The sequence below is a fragment of the Phoenix dactylifera genome, chromosome 3 (genome assembly GCF_009389715.1).
Source record: "Phoenix dactylifera cultivar Barhee BC4 chromosome 3, palm_55x_up_171113_PBpolish2nd_filt_p, whole genome shotgun sequence".
Taxonomy (NCBI): Eukaryota; Viridiplantae; Streptophyta; class Magnoliopsida; order Arecales; family Arecaceae; genus Phoenix; species Phoenix dactylifera.
This window is the reverse complement of record NC_052394.1, coordinates 14,796,743-14,820,676: the sequence shown is the minus strand read 5'-3', so window position 1 is coordinate 14,820,676 and position 23,934 is coordinate 14,796,743. Positions and strand designations below refer to the sequence as shown.

The 23,934-nt window shown below is 39.3% G+C and overlaps 3 protein-coding genes across 3 annotated transcripts; 2 read left to right on the top strand and 1 right to left on the bottom strand.

Annotated features, from left to right (window-relative positions):
• Positions 1-1,657: 1,657 nt before the first annotated feature.
• Positions 1,658-3,391, bottom strand: LOC103719226 (aspartyl protease AED3-like). The gene has a single exon (XM_008808367.4). The coding sequence runs from the start codon at positions 3,331-3,333 to the stop codon at positions 1,978-1,980; it is 1,356 nt and encodes a 451-aa protein (XP_008806589.2). The 5' UTR covers positions 3,334-3,391; the 3' UTR covers positions 1,658-1,977.
• Positions 3,392-7,187: 3,796 nt separating this feature from the next.
• LOC103719210 (hydroxyproline O-arabinosyltransferase PLENTY-like) lies at positions 7,188-18,189 on the top strand. Its single transcript, XM_008808335.2, has 8 exons — positions 7,188-7,909; positions 10,053-10,120; positions 10,207-10,408; positions 10,682-10,779; positions 10,895-10,964; positions 11,079-11,150; positions 11,316-11,429; positions 17,744-18,189. The coding sequence occupies exons 1-8, from the start codon at positions 7,526-7,528 to the stop codon at positions 17,807-17,809; spliced, it is 1,074 nt and encodes a 357-aa protein (XP_008806557.1). The 5' UTR covers positions 7,188-7,525; the 3' UTR covers positions 17,810-18,189.
• A 1,314-nt stretch (positions 18,190-19,503) lies between these two features.
• Positions 19,504-23,452, top strand: LOC103719211 (NADPH:quinone oxidoreductase-like). Its single transcript, XM_008808336.3, has 3 exons — positions 19,504-19,755; positions 19,852-20,043; positions 22,932-23,452. The coding sequence occupies exons 1-3, from the start codon at positions 19,650-19,652 to the stop codon at positions 23,234-23,236; spliced, it is 603 nt and encodes a 200-aa protein (XP_008806558.1). The 5' UTR covers positions 19,504-19,649; the 3' UTR covers positions 23,237-23,452.
• Positions 23,453-23,934: the final 482 nt, after the last annotated feature.

Sequence of the window (23,934 nt, the reverse complement as noted above, 5' to 3'; positions counted from 1 at the left end):
GCAAAATAACATCATATGTTTGCGGTGGAGCATACAAAATAACATAATATGCTTGAATTTTATTGGCGATTCAACCTTCATAATTTTTTTTTTTTTTTGGTTCCTTTATGATGCACACGGTGCTTATATTCTCTCTGTTCAAGCTCTGACGTCCTCATCAAGTTTATGATTCAAATTTATTCAAATTTAATTATAAGTATCACGATTGGCTCGTGGTCAGTCCTGAGAGATTTGTGTTATAGTTTCTTAGTTTATATAGATTATGAGTCGGGTTTGCATAAGTATTCAAGATTTATCTAATGAATAGCAAATGTGCGCTGCATCAATCAATAAAGGTTATTTGGGAGGAGGGGAAGGTGTGTGACAATCAGGTTGATGAGAGGACGATTTTCCATATATGGACGGAAGCCATGGTTCCACAGAGGTCAATGTGTGTTTTTGATAAGATGAATAGATCATATTAACTCTAGTATGAGTATATTCATGTAAGTCAAAAGATAGAATAAGATGAAAAGGAAGAGGGGTAGCCTCATGTCTGTCCCACAAACAACCATCAGAATACTGAGCCATTTAGGAGGCGATCTGCTGAAATCACCATTTATCCTAAAAGCTTAAGTTGATAGAATGAGGTAGATTTATTTATATATTTTAAATTTTCTTACACTCCTCCTTACATGTGGGCCGGATTTTCTTTCTTTTAATGTCTATCCCAAAAGCTTAAGTTTTTTTGAAAAAGTGGTGATTTCAACATGGTATCAGTGTAGAGGTCCTGAGTTCGAACCTTGTCTCTCACTCTTTAACCCTATTATTAAAAAAAAAAATTTACATGTTGGGCTCGCCCATTAAAGAAAAGTATAGCTCATATGTGAGGAAGAGTGTAAAAAAATATAAATATATAAATAAATCTATCTTATTATATAAGCTTAAACTTTTGGAATAAGTGGTGATTTTAACACGATCCAATCAACCACCCTATTCGCCTCTCAATTTGTGTTTCTAGAGAGTATTTATTGCTTCTAATTTATAGATTATCATTATGAAAAATAAAAGCTTCTTAGTTGGTTGGAAATTTTAATTTATACGAGTAAATTAAGATGCATTTCTGATTCATGGACTTGCTTACTTTGAAATCTAAGATTTAATACCAGATCTCATCAATCTTTATATTTGCTTAGGTTTTCTCAATATTAGTTTGCCATATGTTTGCTATATAGGTTATTGATTTGAATCTTTGTACCTCTAACTCTGTCGAAGACCAACGCTCTGGATGATTTCGAAACTTTTCTTTTTTAGCCATCTACTATATTAACTATAAATTAATAATTCTTTGGAGGGTCTAGGTTCTTCCTTTTTGCAATATACGTACACCATCAAATTGTACCATCGCTGCTATAAGATTTATATAAATATATAAAAAAAATATTTAAAGTGCTTCGAGATCTATGCAAGATATGATCCAACGGCGTGAAAGAACAAACAGTCTTCCATGCGATGCGATGGATACACCCTGAGCTTTTTTTGAGACGAACATTTTTGAAAATTTAGACTTTTTTTTTGCTAAATCAGAAGAATCATACTATATGAGTACGAATACAGCCAAAAAAATCAAAAAGCAATACATCTCGGAGAGCATCAGACAACTCCTTCTCACCAACACTAAATCTTAAAAAATATTTAAATTAAAATAAAAGCACACCAACTCTACCATGGACATCATTCATTGATGGAAACATTAAACTACGGCTACTCTCAAGTGGATCCAAACCATGCACGATGCCCCATGCTTGAAGTTCCCAAAAAGCTCGGTAGAAGCGCTCGCTGGAAGAGAAAGTAAAAGAAAATGCAGCCCTCCCAAGTCCTAACCTAAACTATTTTGGCTTAGGAGGAGATGGAAGAGAGGAGCCAGGGCAAGCAACCAGGCTCTCCCCACCTTATACTTGGAAGAACCCCCTGGACCAGCAAACGGGGTAGTCACCGTCAAGTGCAGCGTTCCCGGGCGATGCCGAGCCTGCCGCCGGCTCCGTCGAAGACCACCCGGTGGTTCTGCTGCGCCATGCTGGCCACCACATTAAGCACCGAGTTCACATTCCCCGGCGACGCCGCCATCGCCAGGCACAGTGTACTCCCGGAGCTACTCCGGATAACCACGTTCTCCTCCGGCAGCCGCACTCTCATCCCCTCGAACTCCAGCTCCACTGCCGGCACCTTCACCGCCGCTCCGCTATAACACGTATCAAAGCCCCCAAGAAACGTCACTGCCCCGCCTCCCTTAATCCTTCGCCGGAACTCATCCCTCACCGCCTCGTAGGCCGGCGCCACCAGCCTCGTGAACATGGTCCCCGAGTCGATGATGGTGCCGCCGCCGGTGGACGGGTCGAAGGCGAAAGCCTCCGGCGGGATTCTTACCGGCCGACCGCCGACCCGGATGCGGGTCATGTTGACGTAGTAGAGGGAGGGACGGCGGGGGTTGGCGAGAAGCGGGGTCGAGTGGATGCGACGGGGCTTGGCCGCGGGACCGAGGCGGAGGGAGCCGGAGAAGTTGAGGGAGCGGAAGTTGGGGAGGCAGTAGGAGAAGGTGGCGGCGTAGCGGGGGCGGGTCTGGGAGGGGAGGGAGGCGGGGCCGCGGCCGAGTCCGAGGAGGCCCTGCGGCGGGAGGGACGCGCCGGTGACCGTCTGGAGGCAGCCGAAGTTGTAACCGGAGATGACGTCGGCGGCGAGGGAGAGGGAGTCTTGCACGAGGCTGGCCTGGAGGGAGGAGGATCCGTAGGTGAGGCTGAAGGAGCAGGCGGCGGCGCCGTCGGTGGCGGAGGGGCAGGAAGGGTTGGGGACTTGGGAGCAGAGGGGGGTGCCGCAGGGGAGGGGTTGGAAGGTGGAGGAGTTGGCGGGGGAGAAGGAGGGGGAGGACGAGGGGCAGCCGGCGCAGGCGGTGCATGGGATCCATGCAGCGTCGTTGCTGGTGTCCACAGTGAGAAGGAGGGGCTGGGGAGGGGTGCCGACGCCGGCGCGGACAACGTAGGTGGGGGTCTGGAGGAGGAGGCGACCGGAGGCGATCGGGGCGCCGGGCGCGGCCTTTTTGCGGCGCGCATGGGAGGTGGTGGTGGCGGCGAGGGCGAGGAGGCGGGACTCGTCGTGGGAGGTGAGGGAGAGGAGGGTGGCCTCGAAGGAGGAGGGGGAGAAGGGATCAGGGTGGTGGAGGCTGGAGAAGGGATTGAAAGCATGGAGGATCCGGAGGTCGATGGCAATGGCGGCGGGGAGCGAGAAGGAGAGCATTGCTGCGAGTGCTACCAGGTGTAGCAGTGGAAGCAGTGGGGGTGGTGGAATGGCCATGGACATGGGGAGGGAATGGTGATGATGAGTATGAGATGGGTATTAGGGGTTGGGTTGTCTCTGGGGTGATGAGGAAGGGATGGGTGGGGAGAATGGGGTTTATATAGGAGAGAGGGTAGGTGGGAGAGATGAGGAGTTGGGTGACGAACAGACTGGAATCCATTTAGTTCTGCTCGTGAGTGGGGAAGTCAGAGAATGGGGAGACGATGGTGCCGTTGGCCTGGGAGTACTCCATTATTGATGGTGCAGATATGGAAGTCCGCTGTGCTCCAATTTTGCTTCCTTTCCTCTGTAACGTGCCTTTTTGTCATCACCGTTGCTTGGCACTTGCCCTAAACAGGAAATGGTGCATGTATCATGGCTCAGGATAACGTTTTGAGAGGCCTCCCGTCAGCTGATACATTTCAAAACAGAACCCTAAATGGACCCGGCTCGACCTACTGCCAAGGCCGAGTTCCGATCCTTTAATTAGGGTGCACCGCAGAGTCTTGTACCATTATGGATAGCTATTATATCATTCATCTTAGAGATGGGCGGTTCTCATATATTCTAGAAGATGTCCGTGCATTTTTCAATGCGACACATAGCATATGGGAAAGTTAAAAGAGAGAGCTGCACATCTCTAAGATGGATGATGTGCAAAAGTTGTACATTAGGGAATGCGTTTCGGTCCAGGTCTACAAACTCACTGCAACTTGGGCTAGCTCGACTTCGTAAATAAGTGTGAATAATGACTCTATTGGAGAACGAAGATTCATGTTAAAACTTGGTCAAGCCGAGCTCGAGCAGTTCATCTAAAGTGCAGCTTGATCTCGAGCAAAGCTATGAAACTTTTCGATTAATATGTTGAGCCAAGCTAAGCAACCTGATACTCGGCTTAGTTCAGCTCATTTGCACCTTCGCTATAGCCTAACCAAGCTGTAGTTGAAGACTCATGCTCTGATCCCTATCAAAGTCTAGATCCATTTTCTTAAAATAGGATTAGATTTGGTTTCTGTAATTATCAATCCCATTTGACTTGACCTATTAGGTTCATTGGTTATTTAGGTCTAATTTGGTTCAAGCTAAAATATGTGCAATGTAGTTTAGACATGATCCAACCTGATAAAAGAAACTCCTGTCTACTTTCTAATTCCATATTCAATTTCGGCGAACAAATATACTTGGTTAAACTAATTCTTCTCCTTCATGCAACCATGCCTCTTTTTTCATTCTATTTCCTATTATTTCTTAATATCCATTTTTTCTTAAGAAAACAACTATTATTCATTTCAATTGAAAGTTATCTATGATGCCATCAAATTTCTCAATTATTTTTTGAGTAAATTTCTCAATTATTCATTTTTTGATTCTAATGTAGTTTGTGAATATTTAAGAGTTTTCATTTAAATAGGCGTCTAATTTGTTTTATTCGAGCATTTTAATGAATTTGTATATGATTATTGATTATTATTTTTGACTATAAAATGATTGCTAAATACTCCATCTGAATTGCAATTCAATCTAACCTGGTCCTAACCAAGATTCCCTCATTCTAGCTAGATTGCATCTAGGTCTTGCATGATCCAATGCGACTTGGATCGCGGGTCAAGTCTAGAAATCTTTACAGTCCGACATAACTCAACACGATCTATTGATGGGTTAGGTCTAAGTTCTCGTGACTTGAAAGGTAACTAAAAGTTCTCTCTGAGTCAAGCATGCTTCCATTCTGGCAAGACCCACATCATGTAGCCCTTTACATGTAGAATAAGCACTATAGTTTGAGTAATTACAAATACAAAGTACATGGCATACAGAAGAGAGAACATCCAATGGAAATATAAAACAAACTCCTTATTGATGTGTGTAATATGGATTCGCATAGACATGTAACCCTCTTGATTTAGGGTACAAATTTAAACAAGCTCGCACTAAGTTTGGGTTGGTGGATGTGGGCTTGCATCTCACATATCACCAATGGCAAGTCTATCCAAGAGATTAATACTAGGGGCATTAGAGAAGGTGATCTCTTACCGCCCTTATTTTTATTTTCTGCCGTCAAGTGCTCACTTATTAAACATAAGACCGAGGATGGAAGAATTCAAGAGATTGAGTTAGTTAATTAATCAGTAGGTTTTGCCACATTTTCTATGCTGATGTAGTTTTCTGTTCCAGGACTCCGTAGGAAGATGGCAATAAGATTAATATGTCTGTAGAAATCTCAATTTAAGGTTCTATTTGAATATTCATGCAGATTTTGGTTGAAAATTCTATAAGAATTAGGCTTATTTGTCTATCCAGCTCATATCTTCTAAGGGCCTGCCCAAATCCCAGCCTTTAGGCTTTTTTTTTTCTTATAGAATTTGGGTTGGAAGATTTTTGATTAATCGAACCATGCTTAAATGGGCGGCTCAATCTACGAATTCTGTAGGATTTTCAGTCTAATCTTATAAAAAATCCAAACTAAATAATTTTGATCAATCTTTTACTTATGTTGGAGCGACCATCTCTACTAATCATATTTCTTAGAAAGATGCAAATGATAATATTCACAAAATGCATAGGAAGCTTTCTGATCGGAGAAAAAACCCCCTCCCCTAAGCTGGTAGTATCACCTTGGTGCAGTTAGTTCTCAGCTCCATACCTAATTTTCGGTTAGTTGCCACTAGGTTCATGATGGTACAATTGGTGAAGTATCTAAGGTAATCAAAAATTTTATTTGGTCTAAAAGGAGAGAAGGAAAGAGGTCATTGGGTGGCTTAGCAGAATGCTCTTTTGCCCAAGAAAGGAGGAGGTTGGGGTCTTAGAAATCTTGGGCATGGCGAGTTAAACATGCAATGATGCCCTTTGGGTCAAGCTGGTGCAACGCAAGTATGGCACTCTTGATCCCTGAAGAAACTTGGCTACACAAATTACATCTTGGGCATGGCGAGTTGTTGTAGCAACTTGTGAAGCTATGCATGATGGTCTGAAATTTGTGATTCAATATGAACCTATTTATATTAATAGTTTGTACTGTTTTTGATCTGTGGATAATGTTTTTTCTACTATTGTGTAGAAGAACCAATGGAACTTACCTTTGGTTCAGAAGATTTTTGGGATGGACATCATTTGGAACTTAAGGTTGGCAGGGATTAATCGCCGTTACTAAAGTCATTAGTGGTTGTACTTTTACATATGATCTTGATCATAAAAATATTAATGTAATCTAATGACCCATACGAGATAGAGGCAGAATTAAGTTCTAATAAAAAACAATTTTTTATTAATATTAATATATATATATATATTAAATAAATATATATAAATAAGGGTCATATTTATTATTTAAAATAAAAAGCTCTATCAATAATATTCTTAACATTAGTATCCGGCAATTGAATAGCTTTGCGCAAACAGAAGTTTCATTTTAGTGTGTATATATATTAGATTTGATATATATATATATATATTTAAAATTGTCAAAATCTTTTCTTTTCTTTTGGTAATTTTAAAGAGAAGAGTACCAATCAGAATGGTTCCTTTTAATCCGGGAGATAGTTCAGTGTAAGCACCCAATTTTGGGGAGAAATCATATGCAACACTGCATGCACCATATAGCTGTGCATTCAGCCAATCTTAGCCGCACGTTATTGTAAAATGCGCCAAGATGGTGCTTGATGGATGGAGCCTGCAGGAAGGAAGGGTTGTGATTCGCTGTGTGCACGGCAATGCGGTGCACGTAGAGTAAGGAGTAATTTCTCCAATTTTGGGTCCCACGTTTCCGAGTCTGAACTTCAGACTCGGAAACGTGCGACCCCAAATTGGAGAAATTACTCCGAAGTGAGATTTTATTTACTAATAACTAAACCTTTATTAAATCCCTAAACCCTCAACTTGTCTATTCGCTTTCTTCAACGCTCTCTCCACCCTAGGAAATCCCCCGCTCCCCCTCCCTTTCCAAACCTAAACCTCATAATTCCCTCTTCTTTTCTCACCTTCTAAGCAACGTTTTGTGCTGGGAAATTCTTTCCTTGGATCGCTTGTCTCGGATCTGATCCGGGGGCCTTCTTTCAAACCCCTGTTTCAAGCGTCAGAAGGCCTAAAGTTTCGATTTTTGGAGCTTTTTCTTGGAGAAAACCTTCTATTCACACAATGATGCTGGAATTGAGGGAAAAATTGTCGCCTTTTTGACACCCGATCGCGAGGAGGAGGAAGGATTGGTTACCTGCGGGAGGTCATGGCTCGGGCTTCCCCTTTCTTCTTGGTCCTTATATCTCTAGGCTTCTTCTTCGTCACCTACAATCTTGTGACCATGGTGATCCACTATCAGAGTGCAGAAGGGGACCAAGAGTTGATCGATGGGGGGTCTTCGACCCAGTCGTATGATTTGAAGAGATTGAACGAGCACAAGAGGCTCTTCCATGTGGCGCTCACGGCGACGGATGCGGCGTATAGCAAGTGGCAGTGCCGGGTGATGTACTATTGGTACAAGAAGATGAAGGACAGGGAAGGGTCGGAGATGGGAGGGTTCACCAGGGTGCTGCATTCCGGGAGTCCTGATAATTTGATGGAGGAGATCCCGACCTTCGTCGTGGACCCGCTCCCGGAAGGCCGTGATCGGGTAAAGAAACACTCCTTTCGTAATTCTTTATAATTTTTCAGTTCATGCTTGATTTCTGAATATTGGTTGGCATATCAAAATCTAATCTTGCATGTCAACTTCTTGTGTGTGAATCAAATGAAACAAAAAGGCATGCAGGTTTATGGAAACATGAACTAGGATTTGGATATCAATTGCAAATTAGTTATTGCAATATTCATCTTTCTTTATATCTTTTTTCCTATCTTTGCTTGGTTACTGATTGTTAATATGCATATTAAATTGTAGTCTTGCATTACAACTTCATATTAACTAAAAGCACTAAGGCCCTGTTTGGGGGGCTTTTGGCAGTAAAGCTTTTGGAAGTAGAGCTATCTGAAGTAGAGCTTTTATAAAACACTATTTGCTATTTGGTAACTACATTTCTAAGCGCTGTGATACTTTAAAATATTATAATTATTAGTGTAAATTAATTTTTCATCCTTCTGATGATCATTTATCTTTCTAATAAATTTTCTAGCTAGGTGGTAAAATTAGTTAAATAATTACTAATATTTTTATTTATTTATGTATTTAGATCAGATTATTTGCCACTCACTTATTATTTTTTTTATTTTATTTAGTTATTCATTTATTATTTTATTTAATTAAAATATATTTATTTATTATCTTATTTATTTATTTATTCGTTCATTCGTATATACATTGATTTATGCATTTATTTTTTTCTTTTCTTTTTTTCTTTCCTTTCCTTTTTTTTTTCTCTTTTTTTTCTTTCCTTTTTTTTGTTTTTTTTTCTTTTCTTTTTTTTTCTCTTCTTCTCCTTCCTTCCTCTTTTCCCTTCTTTTCCTTTCTTCTCCTCCCGCGAGGCTGGCAGCGCCCAAGGGGGTCGGGTCGCGGCGGCTGTGGGAGGGGGCCCTGGAGGGGGCCGTGGCCGGCGGCAGTTGGCCCACGGCAGTCTCGGCGGAAGGGAGCCGAGGCGGCTCGCCCGCCATCACTGCGAGCGGACATCGCTGCCATGGGGGCTTCGCTGCGGCTTGCTTCCTCGATCCCGCGGCTGGGATGCCGCGGTCCCGCGCCCCATGGCCGAGCCCGGCCATTCCACCGCATGGCCGTGCGCCACGGGTGGCGTCGTGACGACTTGCAGAGGGGTTGCCGGCCACGGGTGGTGGCCGGCATGGTGGCTGCCACCGTAGGCAGCCTGTGGCTGCCTCCCAAAAAAAGAAAAAAGAAACATGGGTGGTGGCATTGAGAGGAAAAAGAAGATAGAGAGGGAGAGGGAGGGGGATGGTTGAGAGTGGAAGAGGCGGCGGGATGGAAGGTTTTGGGAGAAAAAAGTGACTTTTAAATGAGGTTATTTTGGTCAAAAAAACAGCTTCCCGACAAAGCTCAAAACAGCTTTTTCGGAAAGCTCCAAAATGAAGCTTCTCTCAAAAAGCTGTTTTCAGCTTTCTGGAAAAGCTAAAACAACTTTTCGAAATTTTTATCAAACATCCTTTTTCATCTAAAAATGCTTTTAGAGGATCAGAAATTACTTTTTGGCTCTCTAAAAGCTTCCCCAAATGGGGCCCAAGTATGATAATTTTTTAACCTTTCTGTTTGTTTGCATCAAATGAACATCTACCTGGATCCAAGTTCATGGAGACATGCATTAGGCTGCACCATTTCAAGAATGTTTGATTGATACAAATATCAAATTACATGATTATTCAGATGTATGTTATAGATTCTTTGCACAATCTTCTTTGAGTACATAATTTATTGATCTATCTATTTTGATTAAATGGTTAAGCATTTACCAGGAATACTAAGAGTCAAGTCCTTTTTTTTTTTCTCACTAGATATCCCTCTATAACATGCCACTGGAATGCTGCTCCATCACCGGCCACTGGATAGGCTTTTATTTATCTTGTTCTTTTCCTTGTATTTGAGCACAGTTTCATCATTTTTCATTATGAAAAACAAAAGAAAAGCTCACGATGGCTTGGTAATTCTTTTCCTATCACTAGTTTTATGAACTATTATCTGCTTGCAGTGTAATTTATTTGCTTCTCTGGCATTGGTAGATATAAAGAAGCAAATTTTTTTAGGAAAGAAAGTGTTTCATAAATCGAAGCACCATTTTTCAAACAGCATGTTAACTTTGTTGAAACTCTGGATTCAGGGTTATATTGTTTTGAATCGACCATGGGCTTTTGTGCAATGGCTACAAAGAGCAACAATTGAGGAGGAGTAAGTTTGTCTATATTCACAAAATGTTATTCTTTCTTTTTGGTGCGATTAGTCTGAAAGGCTTGATCGGTTAATAATGGATGCAGCTATATTCTGATGGCGGAACCAGATCACATCTTTGTAAACCCTTTACCAAACTTGGCTCGTGGAAGTGACCCAGCAGGTTTCCCATTCTTCTATATTAAACCATCTGAAAATGAAAAGATAGTTAGGAAGTTCTTTCCAGAAGAGAAAGGCCCTCTAACATCTATTGACCCTATTGGCAATTCTCCTGTAATTATTCAGAAGGTAAATTTCTTATTGCTGGTATAATCTCTAATGCAAGTTGAGATTAAATAATTTTTGCCCCCACATAGTGGTTGCTTTTAAATAGGAATGCAAAATAGATGTTCTTTTTGGAGTCCTAAAACCCATAAAATAATTAGAGATTGTCTATGCTTTTCTCTAGGCTTTTATTTTTATCTTCCCCATTTTTCATGTGACTATCGATATATTTTTTATTTATTATTCTACTTTGTCGTAATATATGATGCATGTTGATAGATTATTTACTTGTGTCAGTCCCAGCTACAGAAGCTTGCTCCTACATGGATGAATGTTTCATTGCAAATGAAAGATGATTCAGAGACTGACAAAGCCTTTGGATGGGTATTGGAAATGTGAGAACAACTAGAACTTCATATAAGCTTTTATCTTTTTTCTATGTGTTGTATTAGCTATGAATAATACTGATTTTTCTCTGGCATTTATTTATCTGTTCACTGTTGACCAAAGGTATGCATATGCCATTGCATCTGCATTGCATGGTGTGCGGCATATTCTTCGCAAAGATTTTATGATACAGGTAATTTACGTTAGTGCTTATCCTGATTTGCTCAGTCATTCTTCATTGAATAAAGATATTCTAGTGACATCTCTAAAGTTGTGCATGACTAACATTGAAATAATTAATTTTCAGCCCCCTTGGGACTTAAAGGTTGGGAAAACATTTATTATTCATTATACTTATGGATGTGACTATTCCTTAGAGGTAACCAAACTCTATCTAACTTCTTCATCTTTTATGGTGATGCTACTCTTTTTTTTTTTTTTGGTGTACCGGCGTCTTTTCTGGTATTAATACATGCTTTTAAGATACTGTTTTGATATTAGTGGATGATTATAACTTCTAAACATGCTTTTGGTGCAAATTCAGGGTAAACTAACTTATGGAAAAATTGGGGAATGGCGATTTGACAAAAGAACATACATTCTCAATGCACCACCAAGAAACCTTTCCTTACCTCCTCCAGGAGTTCCTGAAAGTGTGGTATGTCCATAGTTGCATGGCTCCTTGAAGTAGAAAACTTTTTTAACTACTGCAATTTTTTTCTTTTGACTTGACTCACAATTGTAGAATGACTTAATTTCAAGTTGGTTTTATGAATTTTGGTAAACATCTGGAATAGTTGACATGACATATGTAGAAATTATATTACTTTTGCTTTTGAATTTGCCTCTTATGCACATGTTTCCCACATTGTCTCTCTATATTTATTGCTAACCTATGAACTTTTCTTTTAGACTAACTATCCTTTAAATCACACTTTGCTAATAATTGCTTTGTTGTTTAAATTGTTTCTGTGCTGTTTCTACGATATAGCTACCTATAGACCAACACAACTGATGGCTTGAGAGATCTTCATTTCTTCTGTTATGATATACTTTTGTAAATTATTTCACGCATCAACATGTTTATGAGAAAGGACTTGAAATAATTTCATTGGTTAAATTTGTTCAAATGTGCCTTCACCTTCATAAATAAACAAGGTTAATACGTGGATATTGGTATGACATGTTTACATCACTTGGTGTGCTGTGAAATGATCATCTACTTTGTGAAGTTTGTTTTGTAAAAGAGGAAAAATAGGTAGAAATTCTGCTCATGGATTCCTGTTTGACTTTGTGGAGGAGCTTTGTGGAAACCATTTATGGATCGTTTTGTAAATTTAATTACAGGATATCATTCAAGTTCTGTTAGATAGGAAATGAAAAGAGAAAGCTGGGTGGTGGAGTGTCATTTAGCTATTAAGAGTGCTTGATTGTAATATTTGAAATAGAATTTCAATGTTAGTATGGAAACCCAAGTGTAGTATGAAGGAAGACTTCATCATGGATGATACTTGAGGATCAAGTAGGGAATCAATCCACTGATCGGGCATCAAGCCGTACTCAGATAAATAAGTTATAATAACACATCTAGACAAAGAATATGCTGCATAGAGGGGTGCTTACATATAGATATCGACTCATATTTATGGAGATGTGCAGCCCCATATAGTAGATTAGTAATGTGTATAGAAGATAGTATATTTTTTGATGCACACTACTGTACCTCTGTAACACCTCCCTCAACTCATGGAGGATCTCCAAAATAAGGTTTTCCATGCTCATGTAGAATCAACTATATGACAAATAAGTTACTAAAAGATGTAATCTAGAGGGGGAGCCAGACACAGTTTCAAGGACAGCTAAGAAGAAAGATACATTGTCTTGATGAAAGTGTCACAAACAAAAAGATTCATTCTTGTAACAAGCAATGGAGCTTTAAGTGACTAGATAATTTTGAAGGTAAATTAAGATGGCATAGCTTGAAGTGTGCAGGAACTAAAGTGCCATGTGGAGGATTTGCAAAGGGTATGAAACCTTGCAGTATAACGTTGAGACCAAGATGAAATTTGCTAAACTTGTGATTGCAATGTTGAAGACATGACAAAATGGGCAAAAGATGCACTGGTTGACAAATTCCATTAATAGCAAGGCAAGGGCTAGCATAGTCGACATGCAGTAAGGATTAACATAAAGCAGTTATATGATTCTGCAAGTAGAAGGTGCTATACTTGTCCATAGGCACTGTAGGCACATACTTGTCCATAGGCACTGTGGACACCCCCAAATGCCCCTTTTGCTTTTCTGCACATAATTGACTCATTGTAAAAGCAATGTTTAGGCTTGATACCCCCAAATTTAGGATCCATCCATTAGTTTTTTTTTTATTTTTTCATGTGCAAACCTCAGCAATTTAGTCAACCCTCGGTCGAATGCTTAATTTAGCCCTTTGACTAGATCTTATTCCTTATCCACAAATAACGTCCTAAGATTCTTGTGGAACTCAACTGAATCAATTTGGTTTAATTTGAGCCTGCATTGACTATATTTTGATCCTAATCAAAATGGCTCCAAGTTTATCCCAAATACTCCCCTTATACTGTGAAATATTTCCATTTTTCTTAATATTATCTTTCCGTGCTCACTAGTTAACATGTTATTAGGAAACTAGGTAGCAAATTGCTAAGCTATTTATACCTTATAGGGGCTTTACACATTGAACCCTATCTGCCCACGTACACCCACATTTTCATCAAAAATCATCCCCATGCTCTTTATCTCAACTCAAGTATCTAGGTTTTAATATATAGACTGGTACACCCATATTTCATACTATGTTGAGGTGTAGTTAGGGAAGACCACTTGGAATAATTCCTTGCTTTTGCATTGTGCCATGTAGCTGATCTATTTCCCATCGTTTATGTTTAGCCTCTCTACACCTTATCCACCTTCTCCACAAGACGGGCAAAATATTCTCTCCTAACAACCTTGTTCTTTCTTCAAGAGAAAGAAGCTATTTCCTACATGTGTCATCTAAGAGTGGTGACTTATCTTTTGCCTTGTATACCAACCCCTCACCGTCCTCTAAATAGTCCAAAATGCCAATTTTTTTTCTCCTAATGCTGCCCTTCTAATCAATTAGATTTTTCTTATAACTTATCACTATAGCAATTGGATTGGAATTTGGAGGGGCTTCTAGAAGGCAACTCCACCAATAATGCTCTCCAATCCATGGCACAGTCTTTTTACTAGTCACATGAAACTACTATACAATCTGTCGAAGCTCTCCATCTTAGAATCATCGAAAGGAGCTAAGCTTAGCCTTTCAATCACCCCTTTGATATCTATAAATACTCCACAACCGCGCCTCCCCCAACAAAAAAAAATAAAAAAAAATAAAAAGAGTAGTAGCTAAAAAAAGAGGAAAAAAAAGGAGAACGAGAGAGACTGCCACAAAATGGCCCCTACCTAGCATTTCTCTAACTCCTTCCAGCAACAATTAAAGTTTTCCAAGAGCCTATGGTAGCTGTCAATTCATCCTTCTAACATTTTAGATTCTTGACATCTACTCCCTTTCTTCTTCTCTATCCTGCAAGTTCTGGATCCAAGACTCTTCACATCAAGGTGACCAAGAAGGGGCAAGAAAATCCCTCAACCTCCCAAGCTTTGCTTGAGGAGGTCCTTCTCTAGCTCCAGTCAGGGACCTTCTAACTTAGTAGTGACACCTAAAGCCAGCAACTTACAAGGATGATTTTTTTACTATATACCTGCTTTATTTATGTTATACGATATATGATGTTTTATATATGACATATATTTGAGACATTGATATAGAAAATGATAGGAAAACCCAAATCTAGAATCCCCTTTTCTTCATTCTCCCCTTGTCTCCAAGCTGACCCCCTAACTTGTCACTCGACTATTTGGAAATGCTGACAACCACAACCCCCTTCCAAGAAGGGCTTTCCCTTCCTTCGCTTCTTCCTTCTCCCTCCCTTCCTTCGCTAGCTCTGTTACCATTTGACAAATCATAGTAACTCCCCATCTCTTTCACCTCCCTAACCTCACCTTTAGTTTTACCTCTCTTTCTCTCTCTTTGTTTCCCCAATCCCCACTTAGATCTTGCCTATCTCTCTACATTGGGACCATGCTGATCTCTCTAGTCCCCTCATCCCTCGTTCTCTCTCTTGAATCTATGGAGCTTCCCCCTCTCTCTCCCTCCCCCATTTCTAGCTCAGCTCGAGTAGGTCTAGTTTGGGTTAGGCTGGGCCAGGTTTGATGCCCTCGATTTATCCTAGTAGATTGGCTTGAGTTTGAGCCGCCCTTGTTCCCATAGGCCATGAGTGGGCCAGGATTTTCATGTCCAAAGCCAAGCTTGGGTTGGGCTTGGGTCGAGGGATTTTGTCTGGTTGCTAGACATAGTCCTGGTCTCACCAATGCAGATTTGGGTATTGTCCAATGACAGGTAAAATCCAGCACAAAAATCCTTGACTTTATCCCTTTTATATCTTTCTATTTTATGGTTTTATCCTCTTTTATTCCCTCACTTTTATCCCCTTTCTATCTTCGTCTTATTCCCTTGTATCCTCTCACACTTGTTCCCTTTTCTATCTTTCTATTATTCTGCCTGATTTACTCTCCCCTTCTTCTAGTTTTGTGGCGCCTAAACTCATCTGTGCATCTTTCTCTATTATGAGAAGATGATAGATGCAAAAGACCCTCTTAGGTCTTCTTTATGAAACATGTGGTATCCCATGGGTTAAGTGGACAACTAGGGACTAGAACACAACGAAAAAGACTACCACAAGATCTAATTTCAGTTTTGATTCCCAGAACACCCAGAAGTACTTATCAGATATAGAAGATAGTCATTTATCAACTCATACAACTACCTAAATCTTAAACTTAAGTAACAAGAAATTAACTAAAACTAAAGTCCTAAAAAACTAAAAAGTACTCTATAAAAGAGGAACATTACTCTGACAGGGGTTCTTGGGCTCATCGAGTTATTTGAGTCTTGATTTACTTGGTTAAATATGTCCAGTTTCTGCTCTTTTTCTTATTAAATCAACCAGGACATTGAATTTTGACTTGCTGGATTACTTGGTAAAATCACAAGTCAACTTACCATGTTATCCAACCTTGACACAGACAACTTGCTGTTTAGTTCATGATTTAGGAAAGCTCAGAAATCCAAGAGGTTTAAATTGTTCTTTTGATGACCAGAGTTTGTATGAGTATTATATGGCTGGTCCTCCGTCTACTGGGATACGGAATTTTGATACACTTTCTTTTAATATATTTACAAGGATGACCCGTTACTGCCAACCACTTTCTCATGCTAAACATAATTTGCCCTAAAGAATTCACAGTAAAGACTGACGTAGGGGTATCCGATGAACTTGTATATTATTATGCCTTTTGTGGATTATTTTTCAGGTAAATTTTATTAATCTCAGAGAGCAGAGACTGCTAAATTTGTCCTCTTTTTCATGACCTTTATATCAATAATTCTATTAGCCATAGAGGCTTCCATTGAAAAATGCCTTAACTTGGAGCAACTCTTAAGGTAGTTGTGTCCGGTGATGGGCCAATTCTGAACCCAGAAAAATCAACGTCATCTTCTAGAGCAGTTTTGCTTGTCACTAATTTGGTTTCTGGAAATCTTTATTAAACTCCTGTTATCTGAAGACTCCTGATCTCATCTTGGTGCTTTGCAATCATTACAAAGTAAAAGAAATCTGTTATCATGTAAATCATTGACCTGGGCAAGAATAGGGTACTTTTCAAGGCATACTGTTAAAGATTACATTGTAACTGCTTTAATAAGCTCTATTGTTTTGCACTTTATATCAATGCATCCTTAAAATATGAAGTGCCGCAGATATCACAATGTGATAAAAAAGGATACAACATATCCTTATTAAGAAAAAAAGTATAACAAATGCCTGTCTTAGCATTGTTTGTGACCATACCTTAGAAGAACTCCAGCCTTGTGAGTTGTGATTCATTGCTCAAGAGGGCGCAATAGACTTGAAAGCATGCCAGGCGGTTGGTCTGGGGCTTCTTAGCTTCTTCTGGTGCATCTTGCCATCTCTTTGAATCCTTGAAGTTATATATATCATGTAGCCATCTATTTATTACAGACTGTATTTATTATAATTACTGCTGCTGAGCTTATGGACAGCAGGTGGTTGGAATACCCTATTCATATTTCTCATTGTTATTGCTGATGTTACCTTGGAGACTATAAGTCTCCCAATAGTTCAGTGAATATGATACTTCGCTACCTCTTGATGCTTGTTGTGGCATGCTGTCGACTCTACTTATGAGGACCTGATGTGGTTCTCTATTAGGTAAAGTGATCTTGGTGTGTAGGGACATTGGTGTTGATGTCTTCTGGGAAGCTTGTCCAAGATCTCTCGTGTGCAACAAAGAGTGGCATGAGGACAAGCAAAGCTTGTTGCTCTTTCCTAACTTTGAGATACGAACCTCTTTTGCTCCAATTTTTTTTTTGACATATTTCAATGATGAGATGGTGGAGAACTTTCTGTTTGACTGCATTGCTCTGTAATTTTCAGGACTAATTTATAGATTTTCACAAGTGTATTTGATGGTATAATTATGAACTGCTGAAAAATAATTATTTAATAATTTCACCTCTCAGTAATGGCCTTAAGTTAAGTATCACATAGGATTATTCCCACGAAACTACCTGCAGTCGAGATGAATATTGTTGTAGTTGTCTGCAGTAATCATTATGAGGTCTTGGTTATATATTCATGCTTTTATAGGATGGTCAGTTTCCAGCTTTTATGACTAGCTTTCTATGACTGTGGAGTTGAAGCTTGTAGCAGTGCATGTGCAACGAGGAAATTAAACTTGGCATTTGTTTCTTTATGAGATTTTTTTTCTTAAATCATTGTTCCATCAAGTTGCTTGTGATTTTTATTCATTTATGTGCCTTTTTCGCAGGTCACTCTGGTTAAGATGGTTAATGATGCTACTGCTAACATTCCCGGATGGGAAGATGGTAGCTAATCACAGTATATAAGTGCTAGTAAGGAATTTGAAACATTTATTCTCCATTAGATATCAAATGCCCGAAGAAATCACACAGGAATTCCAGGGTAACAGTTTGATATAGAGATGAAAGCAGGAGAGTAGGAAGTTTTGATGATTGATATCTCTAAACAATACTCTTCTGTTAACATAGCTTTTAACAGAACTCTACAGCAGTCTGAGCTTCTTCAGTGATTTTTTGTTCTTGTTTCGGGATTGGTTTTGTATAGTAAATAATGTTATTATTGGAACATTGGCAACAAGCTGGTCTTTTTTGAGAATACTACAAGTGGGTCGTATGCTGTAATTTTTTCACTCTTAAATTTTTATCAACTTAGCTACCGGCATTCAAAGCTAAATTGTGGTGCTGTGTATATTGTAAAAGTTGTTCGGTTTAACTGGCTCCCATGCCTATGTGATATCTGTCTCATGGTAGTAGGGGTTGAGGGAGAAGAGCAGGAAAAGCAGGGAAAAGTGGATGGTGGAAGCCACTAAGCTCACAATCCCCATATTTTTGGAATACCAGAAGTTGCTTTTTAGACAGATTTCAGTATCCTTAAAATTTTAGAGGGTCTGCAACATCTCAAAAATATAGGGATATGGGGAATAACAGCCACTTGCCATTCCCTTACCTCTCTCTCCCTGTGATTTAGATTTACTCAAGATGCAGAAATTATGTACATAGGATAGACAGACATTTAAAGAGGCTTTTGAAAGCTTTAGTGGAAGATTTATAGCATTGTTCATTGCAGATGTGGGCAGCCTAAAGTGGAGACCTTGGGAGGACTGTACTGCAACATTAGATTGTCAGTAAGACCTTTCGAGGCCGTATATGTATTTTCAATTTGTGGACTTTGCATAGGAATCTACTTAATTATTGATTTTGCAAGAGAAGATTCGTATTTGTTTTCTTGTAGTATGCTATACTTTATGGATCCTCGGACAACTTCGCCCCAAAGTCTAAGTACAAAAAGAGCCGTACCTTTAAATTTAAAGTATTTCACAGACGTTTAGACAAATTTTGAATATCCAATGTACAAGTGTCTAGAATACTGATTGTGGTATACTTGTATCTAAGATAAAATCATTGAGAAACCCCCAATTTGTAGCAATGGCAGATCTAGGAATTTGGGTGGGGTAGGGGGGCAAATAGGTAATCAGCTGGTTGAATATCATTGAAAGAGGACTTGAACTTGGCTGGTCGTCAATGGCAACTCTTCCAAATGGTATATTCTGACTACAATTTTTGAACCTGAGATCTCAATTTGACCGATCAAATGGCAATACGTGATGGTGCAGATTCACATGTTCGAAACCAATTTGACCTTGTGCACCATTTGAATCTAAAACTTGTTCTAATATTCTAACTCTCATCTTCAGTTACAACTCTTAAAGAAATTACATATAAATGAAGAGATTCACATAAATTATGCAAAATCCACTTTCAAACATCTCTGAAATAGGCATGGGAATAAGAGATTCGCATATTCAAAAAAAAAAAATAAAAAATCCAGCAGCAGACAAGTTGAGGTGGCCATGCTCATGGGGGCTCCACCAGCCTCCTCGGTGTGCGGTCTTTGCTTTTGAACAAAGGAGCCGTCCAAGGTAGAATAATCGAGACTTCTAACTTTCTGGTCATCCATGGCAGCAAAGGAAAAAAAATAAAAAAAACCAGGGCATATGTCACGGACCATGTCAGCTTCTCAAACGATTCTTTGGCAACCACGGAAACAAAAACGCATCACGTAACATGAGATCTTTATATATACCGCGTATGCAAGCTTGGTGGAGCGCAAGATATATAGAGAATTAGGAAGAGATGGAAGCGGCGGCGGCGGCGGCGGCGGCGAAACCAGCCATCAGGGTTGCAGCCATCTGCGGCTCCCTCCGCAAAGCTTCCTTCAACCGCGGCCTCATTCGCTGTGGTCAGTAGTCGCTGCTTCTCTCTCATCTATTTCTTATTATTCTTCTTCTTCGTTTTGTCTCTCTCATGCTTTCTAACTTTTTATTCTGGAATGAAGCCATTGAGCTCTGCAGTGAGTCTATTCCTGGGATGCGGATAGAGCATGTGGACATCGAGCCCCTTCCCTTCTGCAACCCCGACCTCGAGATCGATGGCAAGTTTCCGCCACCTGTGGAGGCCTTCCGACGCAAGATCCTTGAAGCTGACAGCATCCTCTTTGCTTCCCCAGAGTACAACTACTCCCTCTCAGGTAATGGTTCCTGCTCTGGTTTTGTTCAATTAGTTATTGAGTCGAGTGCTAGTTTCGATGTTATGTTCCATTCTTCTCATCTTTATGAATGATTGAGTTGTTTTGCTTCAGAAAAGGTTTCGAAGCGGGTTCTACTAGACAAATGGTAGGGAAGAACTATACTATCTTGATGTGCATGACAATTTAATGACAATTTAATGATGGGGTAACATACTGCAACCAGTTCTTGAAATGTTAATAAGCGACGAGTAATCGAAGAATGCATCAAATGTGCAATGGTATTCATCACCAATTGTCATAATGAAAAAAGAAATGTGAATCTTGACATCATCTCCAGAATTAATCACTTCAGATGATAGGTGCTCCTAAGTTATTTCTTACATTAGATAGAAGCTCAAGTAATCTGAAAACTTTCATTCATGTTTCGATTCTAATATAGATCCAATCAAAAAGATGAATTTGCAAAAAGGTTTACATCCAACTTGGAAACAAGATTCGAATTTGGTTTTGGATTTGAACTTCTTTCCATACCTTTCTTAATGATAATCAGCAAAGGGAGGATATCATAATGTTCCAGAGGCGAAGGTCGAGCCCTGAGCTGACAAGTAATCTTCCTAAGACCAAAGAAAAGGGATTAGAGGAGAAGGGAGAACAAAACAAGAAATTCATTATGTTTATTACTCTCTCTTCTTTCCTTTTTTTTTTTTACTGCCCAAGTGAAATAGGATATGAGAACTGAAAGGAAGTTGGGCGCCCTTCTCCATGGGGACCATATACTTCACTTGCCACTAGCATGCAAACTTGAATAATTGATTGTTGACTAGCAATGATTGAGGAAAATAATCATATGAAACAGCAAAGATGCTTAGCATATAGCCTCCTGAAAAAAACATAAATTACAGCAATCAATCCCTGCACACCCACCTAATGAAATGTTTAGGTACCCTTCAACTCAAGCCAATCGACAAGTATAAGATCTGACTCTACATTCTACAATGTCCATTATCACCTCCATTTGGTGCAAGATTACATTCCAAGCAGGATATAAGCAATAGGACTAAATGTGCAAGTGGATGATGTACCAGATAATGAATTCCTGAAGTGCCAACTAAATCCTCAACCTTACACATTTAATGTGATTGTCTGATTTGGCTAGAATTACAGTTTTATCAAAAATTTCTCCAAGTTCCTCTTCAAGGAAGCTGATTTATCAAGTTATATCTAGAAATAAGTCAGGAAAAAAGCATTGTGGTTATGAAATACAGTGGTTGACCATGGATTGTTGTACTATCTCGAACTGCCAATTATGGGGCCTACCATACTATACCGGATCGGAACCAGTATGAAACTCATGTTTGGGTTGGTACATTCCCCGTATCGCTCTGTACTGAGGCATATTGATCTGTATCGAGATATATCGAGATACAAAGTGAGAAAAATGATTTGATGGCTGTTTTGGTATGAGGTACATACCATACCATACCGATGTACCGTATTGAATTGATAAGGTACTGGTATGGTAATCGGTACTGAGATTGCGAATCTTGGTTGACCTACTAAACCTTCTAGTATATTTTCATGAATTCTCCTTGTTGAAATTCAGAAAATAAGACCAAAACTCGAAGCCAAAAATGTATTGGTTTGTGGAACCAGAGGAAGTCCGACATGTGAAATTGATTCTATATAAAACTAACAATTAAGGTGCAAGTCATCAGTTGTGAAGAAGCTTCCCTAATTTGTTGTGGCACACCAGTTGGAGCAACTATAGGTGATTTTTGACTTTTTAACTAATCAAAATTTCTGACTGCACAAGCAGAAATACTGGATTTGAGCTTGAAACAAGTAGCATGCAAAATGTAATGTTTTGGTGAAGGTATTCCAGACATCTATACCCAGTAGGGCTGCTCGAGTCAGCCAGCAAAACAGCATTGGCCTTGAGATCCGAAAAGACAGCAAGGTTTTGGTGAGAAAGTGGTAGAGTTTTACAAGAGATGACAATGGAGAAGAGAGAGGTGACAAGAAAACCAGGATTGGGATTGCATGGGGATCGCATGGAAACTCTAGATAATAGAACATGATCAACTGTCGTTCCAATTGTCAGCCAAATATTTATAATTAATCCAAGTTTAGTAACTCTAACTACTCATATTTGATCACATCTAGCTAGACACTCAGGAATTTGGATTGACTCCCATTAATGTTTGTCTTTTAACCTCACACAAGGCTATCACAGGCTTTGCTTGTCACCTTGATGATCCATCAAGTTTGCAGGGGCACAGTTATTAAGCATGTTTAAGCTTTAAACATTTAAAATTCAACATCTAATTCTGAAAAACTTTCAATGGTAAAATTTACAGAGAACAATATATTCTTGATATTCACTTCTCTTGGGAGAAATTGTATTTGAGAGCATTGTCAATGAAACCTAGCATGGAGATATCAGAACTGGAAGTAAACATGGCATGATCTGTTAACCGTACAATCTATGAAGAACAATTTTTTAAGTATTAGATAAACATTCAAACCTTTCCAATTGATGCCTCTCCTATTCCAAAAGAGCTCAGAACATTTACTAGATAAAAGGACAACTCAGTTCTGCTCAATTTTCTGGTGTATCTTTAATATTTTGTGAACAGAGCCATTACGGCTAGCTATTTCTAGTTATAAATCTTATTTAATCAATCTTTTTTGAAATGTCTAAGAATAATATCAAATATAGATCATGCTTTTACATAGAACTCCTAATATTCATGTTTTTCCTTCTACAAAGTAGCAGGTATGTTAACATTTGTGGACCTGGACAATAAGCAAATACAGAACTTTACTGTAATCCATCCCTATAAGCATGGGAATGCTGTTAAAGTAATTCCATTCTTGTTAATTTGCAGCTCCTCTGAAGAATGCTATTGACTGGGGATCTAGACCTCCAAATGTTTGGGGGGACAAGACTGCCGCTATAGTAAGCGCTGCAGGAGGCTCTGGAGGAATACACTCACAGTACCATCTGCGTCAAGTTGGAGTCTTTATTGATCTTCATTTCATCAACAAGCCTGAATTATTCATTCAAGGTTATCGGCCTCCAGTGAAGTTCGACGGTGATGGGAATTTGATAGATCCTGAAACAAAGGAACGGCTAAAACGTGTCCTCTTGTCATTACAGGCTTTTACACACAGGCTCAGTCGCAGTTCCTAAGTTGGAACTTTGTTGGACACCACAATATTCTAAATTAGTCTTCTCTGTTATATTTTATGTGGGCTTTTTTTTTGTGCTTACTGTTAGCATCATCTTAGTTAAATAAATGTCATTGAGGAAACTATCATTACATGTTTGTAAGTTGTCTCTTGTACTTTTTCATTGATTTTTCAGAAAATCTCTCATGGAATAATTCAGATTGGTATTTGAACTATACTTTTGGACTCTATGGCATAAGCTATAGATTTGGTACACAGAACTACCATAACTAATCGTTGCTGACTGTTCTATTCTCAATCTCTCGCATACTTGCCAGTCATGTATTATCTTGCAATGTCATTCTTGAAGTGAATTGGGTTTTTTTTCCATGTTTTTGTTCCAAGGTTTTCTATTCTACAATTTATTCTTTGTCTCTGACACCACAGGATGAAAAGAAAGTTGGTGATTGATGTACATTCTTTGCTTGGACATCAAAGACTTCGATATTGCTGGTATCATTTCAAAAGGAAATGTTGCAATTTCTAATTCTTATATATATATATATATATATATATATATATATATATATATATACACGGCAATGCCTTAATGTAACTTTTTCTATGATGAGCATTCTATCTGATTTTTGTCCAATACAGGCCATGCCGTGGTTTGCTTTTCCAAATGGAATAGTTGGTTGATGATTTGTATAGAACCTA